Source organism: Emiliania huxleyi (assembly GCF_000372725.1).
Source record: "Emiliania huxleyi CCMP1516 unplaced genomic scaffold EMIHUscaffold_10, whole genome shotgun sequence".
In the NCBI taxonomy this organism is placed as follows: Eukaryota; Haptophyta; order Isochrysidales; family Noelaerhabdaceae; genus Emiliania; species Emiliania huxleyi.
The window spans coordinates 167,921-174,817 of NW_005202427.1; the positions used below are offsets into that span (position 1 = coordinate 167,921).

Here is a 6,897-nt window from a genome sequence, read left to right on the forward strand (position 1 = left end):
GAACGCACCCTCTACTCGGAGCTAAAGAATACTCTCCGAGGGTTCCGTGTACCAGGTTTTCTCTGGTAGGACGGGAACGAGATGATAGTAGGGAGTAGAAGAAAGCAGAAACTGCGGCCGCCAGCGACAGAGCGTCTCGCTGGCGGACGGCGAGAGGAACACAAAGGGACGTCCGGACGTCCATCCACTGAATACTGGAGATCTGAGGTCGAATCTACCGATTCTACAGCCGCCCACAGGAGCGCCGCCTCAACACGGGGTCTCGGCTCTACCGAGCCATGCTAGCTCCAGCCGCAGCCCCACCCGGCCGCCCGAGGGTGTTCCCGCAGGCAGAGAAGACCAATCCTGGGGGAAGTAACCTCCCCTTAACTGCAGAACGCCCCCTCTACTCGGAGCTAGTGATTCGAGAATACTCTCCGAGGGTTGGCTCCGCGCTCCAGGTTCCCCCTAGCAGCAGACCGCCCCCTCTACTCGGAGCTAGTGGACGCGGACACGACACCTAGTGATGATAGCTGAATAAATAAATAAATAAAACGGGCACGCCAAACGAGGGGTGGGAGACGGACAGGGTCCCCACCTGCGCGAGCAGGATCTTGTAAGGACGATCAGGGACACAGGGGAAGGGGAGCGGGGAGCGCATCGCGACACGGAGGGGGGCTGGGGCCTGGGCAGGGTTCACCCACACGACAGGGTCCCAGGGATTCCATGATAGCACAGGCTGAATTTATTTCAGGGGAACGAATTCTCGCGGCTCCACGGCGCCCGGCCCCGCGGCCCCACAGCTTCGGCTCAACTGGCGCAAGAATTCGGCCTTTTCTCTGGCATGAAGGTGGCCTTTGAGCGCACGGAGCGCCGCAGCTCCACTGCTCGCAGCGCACGACGTGCTGGCTGCATTGTGTGCATCGGTGGTGGGCTGCTGACCAACCTGATCCTGCAATCGCATCTGCACAGCACCGACCGCGGCTTCCTCGGCGGCGTGATTCCAGGCCTCGGGCCAAAACGTGTCAGGAGGTGGCGTGCCGCTGTGCCCAACAACAGCAGCGGCGACGGTGGCGGCGGCGGCGGCGGCGGCGGCGGGCACCGCAAGAGTGCAGCCGCGGCTACGCCAGAGGACTCTGCTGATCGAGTGGGCGAAGAAGAGCTCGCTCTAGAGCAGACGATGCGGGAGTCGGAGACCGACCGGCTCGGCACAGCAGCAGCCAACGCCTCGGGAGTCGGCGCCGCCGCCGGCCCCGCCGGTGGCGACGGGGCCGGCGGGCGCAGCATTAGCACCAGCGGGTACGACGTGACGTTGGTTTCTCAGACCTCAGACGACCGCGCGTGGATGGTGGTCCACCTGGCCAAGCGGTGGGGCGGGCCCATCTCGATCGCGATCTTCTGCGTCGAGCCCGAGGAGCGGTACATGCAGGCGGAGAGGAGGCGGCTCGCGGGCATCGCGCGGCAGCCAGGTCGAGCGCAAAGAAGCTCCGCGCTCTCCCGCGCTCTCCTCCCGGGGGCCCAGTCGCCTTGTGCACGGTCAGGACCGGCCTATTCCCCTCCCCGCCTCTCCTTTGCAGGCTCGAGCGTCGCCGAGGTGCATGGCAAGGCATCTGCCGGCTACCCCGTCAACTTTTTGCGAAACACTGCGATCGCGCGCGTGCAGACCTCGCACTTCCTCCTCACAGACATCGACCTCTGGCCGTCGACCGACAGCTACAACGAGGTGCTGCGGCAAGGTGCTCGACCCGGCCACCCCCTCCCCACACCGGACGCACCCTCCACTGCAACGGCGGCCGCACGATTCCTCTCCGACAGGCGCCGCCTTTCTGAGGCAGCGAAAGCTCGCCATGGTCCTCCCTGCCTTCGAGTACAACGCGGGGCACACCGACTACGCCTCCTCCGCCTCGCGCGCCGCCCTCGCCAGGGCGCTCTCGCCGGCGCGGCAGCCACCAACGGTCCCACCTCCTCCCCCCTCACCGCCGGGGCTGCGAGCGCAGGACTTGCCGGACACCTTCGCCGCCCTCCGCGACTGCGTGTCGGGGGCGCAGGACCCAAAGCGCACCTCGCCGCCGCGCTGCTCCACCTTCAAGGCGCACTCGGCGGGACCCGCCCCACTCGCGCACCCACGAGCGACTGCTTTCGAGTGCCGCCCCCCTCCCAGGCACACACGGACACCCACCTCTCCACTGACTACCCGCGCTGGTGGAGGGCGACGTGGCCTTCGCTCATTCCTTGCTTCAAGTCGCTGCGATACGAGCCGTACCTGGTGTGCTACACCTGCGCCCGAGCCTCTCGAGCCTCTCGTCGCTTGCTGATCGCTGCGGGACCCACTACCGCCCCGTTTCGCAGGTGGTGCCGCGGCTAGACACGACCCCGGGTGAGCGAGACGCTATCACAGACGCGGGTAGCGAATTGTGGGTCGCCGCGAATAGCTGCACGGCAGCGCGCCCCCGCGGTGTCAGGCTTCGACGAGCGCTTCGTCGGCTACGGGAAGAACAAGATCGAGTGGATACAACACCTCCGCTTCCTCGGTGCGCGCTCCGCCTCCCGCCCGTGCGTGAGGCCACCCGGGCGCACCGCAGCCCGCACGCAACGCAGGCTTCGTCTTCTACGTGCTGCCGCGCGCCTTTGTCGTCCACTGCCCCCACCCGCCCTCCGTCTCGCGCCAAAACTGGCAGCTATTCCGCGACAAGAAGGACGAGCTCTTTCGCAGCTTCATCCGCGAGCACCTGTGAGCCTCGCCCCGCCCTTCCTCCCCTGGCTCTCGCCTCACTGGCGCCCGCCGCCGCAGGCGCAACGCATCCATCCGCACACGCATGTGCGAGGATGCCAACTTCAACGGCATGGTCCGAGAGTCGGCCGCGCTGCGCCAGGGCGATGAGCGCCCAGCGACGTCGGACTCGGCTGTGCCTGGGGCCAGCTTGGCCAGTAGAGGGCGTTCCACTGGACGGTGATCAATACACATCGGCGACTACGTGAAAGACGTACCACTCGTTGCGTCCAATAGATACCGAGAAAAACGTACAGAAAAGTCAAAAGAGGTTCTCATTGCGTGAATAGCTGATTTATACTTTATGTGGTTAGTGCCGACTCCACGTGGCTCGTGGGTTATAAAAAAGAGCTTAACTCACTCAACCACGTGCATGCAATGCCGACGAGTGGGGCTACAAACTTGCCAATATGCAATTTGGACAAGCTTGTATGGCAGCCAGCTCCGCAGCCGAGGCGCTCGGCCGTGCGTGGGATGCGAACACGGTCAGTACCCCTCGATCCTCGTGTCGGCTCCCGAGCGCCGAGCCCCAACCCCGTGCGCAGCGTGGGTGTGCGTGCGGGCCCGTCCTCCGTGCTAGGAGGTGTGTGTAACACTGACTGACTGACTTTGCTGAGACCTGAGTGAGCGCGCTCTCTCCACGTCGTGTGTGTAGTACACATCAACACACCACATAAACTGTACAGTTTCATCTCTCTTGGACTTGTCGTGTGTCTCCTGTGTGTGTGTACGGCGTGGGTTTCTGTCGCCCAGTCCCGGAGGCACGGGAGAGAAGCAAAGCATATCATACTTCATATTCATTGCACACAAGAGACCAGGCCCCTACTGCACCTACGCTGGAGGTGGTGGGGCCAGCGTGGGGAACACCCGGTAAAAGTTCTCGAGCTGCAGCTGCTGTAGTTGAATTCGCAAGACGCCCACTTCCCGTTGGCACGTGGTGGCCGCTGCCATTGCGAGGTCCCGCTCCTGCACGATACGTGTCAGTTCCACACGCAGCTCTTCGATCTGGGACACATGTTCACCGCAAGGCGCAGTGGGAGGAGGGGCGGCCGGCGGCGGAAACGGAGGCGGCGACGGGGGGTCAAAGAGGGTGAAGCCGTCCAGGTCGGTGCCCACGCCCCCGTATGGCACAGATACAACTGTGGGAGTTTCGCCCATCGTCTGCACGAGCCCAGGCGGCAGCGTGGACGTGTCAATGGTGACGGTCCACTCGCCGGGAAGGAGCTCCTGAGCGTAGTTGCCGTCGGCGTTTGTGGTGACGGTGTACGTGACGTCTCCCTTGGTGATGATGACGGTCACGCCTTCGAGGCCCTCGTCGTCGATGTCGGAATCGTAGTATCCAATGAAGCCCGCGTCCATGAAGATCGTGCCGCTCAGAGACGAGGGCTGCGTGAAGCCGTCTAGGTCCCTCCCCACCCCGCCGGGTGGCACCTCGACGATTGTGGACTCGGCGCCGAGAGTCTGCCTCAGCGACGGCTTGTTCAGCAGAGCGAAGGACCGTTTATCGATGACCACAGTCCACTCGCCCGCCGACGGCAGCTCCTGGCTGTAGAAGCCGTTCGCGTCGGTGACGACGGTGTAAGTGACTTGTCCGTTGGTGATGAAGACGGTCACGCCTTCGAGGTACTCGTCGAGGCCTTCCGTGAACTGCTGGTCGCTGTCTTTGTTCTCGAAGACGTAGCCCTCGATCATCGGGGGCGGTGGCGAGGGAGATGGCGGCGAGGGAGGCGGCAGTGCTGGCGGCGGGAATGGTGGCGGCGAGGGCGGTGGCGGTAGAGGGGGAGTAAAGGGCCGGAATGCAATAGGCTTCAGTGATTTTGGATCCTGATACTGCTGCGCGTTGCCAATTAGCACGGGCCACTCTGCGCGCGCGGCGGTAATTGCCTGACCCGAGGAGCCCACGCCCTGTGACCAGACGTGCTGTCCATAGTGCGGAATGGTGTCGTCCATGTCGTCGCCGCACGCAAAGTCGACCCGAACCCCACTTGCCCGCATGTCGACCACCGCATCGTACCCAAGCACCATAATGACAGCATCACGGTCGCCAACCTGGAGACCGCTTATGTAGCTCGCCACATCGGACGGCGTTGTAAAGCGCAAGACCCCGTACACCGCCTTGGCATCAAAGACCGTCTTGTTGATGGCGCGGTAGCGGTTGTTGATACCTTCGTTTAGGAGCTCCTCCTGCCTTTGGTATACGACTGCACGCCTCGTCATCACAGACGACGAGAGAACCAGCGGTCTGCTGCCCTGCATCACCGCAGGGTCGTCGGTGAAGACAGCTCGGCCGCAAACCTCGCCAATCGCGTAGTTTTCCGAGCCGACATAGCTGAGCACTCTCGGGTTGTGGTAGCTGTCAGTGTTGGTCGTCACGATCGGAAGGGTGGGGCGAAGGTTCAAGCAGTCGTTGATGGCTTGGTCGACCTCCTCGTAGCCCTCGCCTTTAGGATATGGGACGGTAACAACGATTGCGTCCTCCGACGGGTCCTGCTTCTCGCACGCCTCCTTGATGGCAGCGACATGGCGAGACACGTCGTATGCAGTGGCGACATACGTGTGAGTAAAGTCTTGCGCCGCCGTCGTCGACGCTTCTCTCCACCTTGACCAAAATGGCGAGTCCTCGTATGCGTGCGTGATGGTGGTGAGGCGGAGCGGGCACGACGCAGGCGTGTAAGGGTGTGTCAAGAAATCGCATGGCTCCGTCTCGGCCTCCGCGGCGCACAACCCGTTTCCGCTGGCTGACGTAGCAAGGCCCGAGGGGATGTACTCCTCCTTGATGATGGTTGCGTACTGCTGCATAGCCGCCGCGGCCCCCTGTGTGTACGGTGTCTGGCCGTAAAAGGGCAGTGTGGTCCTGTCTTGATCGTCGCCGCACTGGAAAGATGGGGAGATGCCCTGATCGATGAGTGCTTGCGCCGCGTCCACCCCGAGAGCGATGATGAAGTTCGAGGTGTCGAGTTCATTTTGATTGCTGACGACTCCGACGGTCGATCCGTCGCACACGCAATTGCCCCATCGAAGGTCATACTCCGTGTCAAGAGAGCACCAGGCGATGTTGCCGTTGTCGACCTTTGTACACTCGCTGTACGTTATACCCTTGTACTCGAACGGGAAGGTGCACAAAGACTCCTCGTCTGCTGTCCCCCCAGTTGTCGTGACCGGCTCATCGGAAGGGCCGCAAATCCTGTTGGTGCCCATCGCGTCCACGATACCCTTTGACCTCATGACGATCCCGGTATTGTTCACCTCCCTCGCCAACAAGTATATTTGGTAGATGGGAATCTGAGTTAAGCGCAAGGGCGATGTGGTCCAGAAGGACATCGCATTTGCAGTGCTTGTCGATGACTTGCCCTCAAGCGCGGAATCCAGGTCGTTGCTGAGGATGAAGCGGCCGCACACCTCGCCCATTTCGTAACTAAAGCTCCCAGCGTAGCCGCTCCAATCATTGGCGACCTTTGGGATCGGTTCATACTCGCTCGGCGCGTAGTTGTCACTACCGTATTTCCAGGCCTCGTCAGTGTTGGTGAGGTAAAACGTCAGGCTGGACTTCGCGCAAGAGTTGATGGCATTGATCATTTTCGTCACGTCTTCCGGATCCTCATATGGGACGGTGACGATTATGGCGTCTGTGCGAGCATCTTGGCACGCTGCCTGGATCTCTTGCACGGTTTTATCAACTTGGTAGCCCATTGTCAGGAAAATCAGCTCCGTTGTGCACGGCGGGATTGCGTTGACAGCTCCATCGGCCCACGTATTCCAAAACTTGCTGTCGGGATAGCCGTGCACGATGGCGTAGATGACGTGCTCGATGGTCTTACCGCTGCAGTCGGGGCAAGGTGGTGGCGGAGAGGGCGGTGGTGAAGGTGGCGGTGGGGATGGCGGCGGCGGCGGCGGCGAGGGCGGCGGGGGCGAGGGTGGAGGCGGCGGCGAGGGTGGTGGCGGCGAGGGGGGCGGTGGTGGTGAGGGCGGCGGCGGCGAGGGGGGTGGCGGCGGCGGCGAGGGGGGCGGAGGCGAGGGCGGTGGCGGCGGCGAGGGCGGCGGTGGCGAGGGAGGCGGCGGGGGCGGCGAGGGCGGCGGGGGCGAGGGCGGGGAGGGTGGTGGCGCGGGAGAGGATTTGGGCCGAGTCGGCTAAGTGTCACGATGCCAAA

The 6,897-nt window shown here is 63.1% G+C and overlaps 2 protein-coding genes across 2 annotated transcripts in view; one reads left to right on the top strand and one right to left on the bottom strand.

Annotated features, from left to right (window-relative positions):
* Positions 1 to 823: 823 nt before the first annotated feature.
* EMIHUDRAFT_97410 (hypothetical protein) lies at positions 824 to 2,933 on the top strand (the record flags this gene model as incomplete). Its single annotated transcript, XM_005793526.1, has 8 exons — positions 824 to 1,448; positions 1,557 to 1,715; positions 1,795 to 1,934; positions 2,141 to 2,245; positions 2,329 to 2,356; positions 2,412 to 2,510; positions 2,578 to 2,710; positions 2,771 to 2,933. 8 exons carry the CDS (start codon positions 824 to 826, stop codon positions 2,931 to 2,933), a joined length of 1,452 nt encoding a protein of 483 aa, XP_005793583.1.
* Positions 2,934 to 3,580: 647 nt separating this feature from the next.
* EMIHUDRAFT_199375 (hypothetical protein) overlaps positions 3,581 to 6,897 on the bottom strand; it is a gene marked incomplete at both ends in the record, with an annotated part of 6,398 nt that continues 3,081 nt past the window's right edge. Inside the window, 2 exons of the mRNA XM_005793527.1 lie at positions 3,581 to 4,417; positions 4,604 to 6,562. Coding sequence (XP_005793584.1) covers positions 3,581 to 4,417; positions 4,604 to 6,562 — 2,796 coding nt within the window. The remainder of the gene's footprint in view (positions 4,418 to 4,603; positions 6,563 to 6,897) is intronic.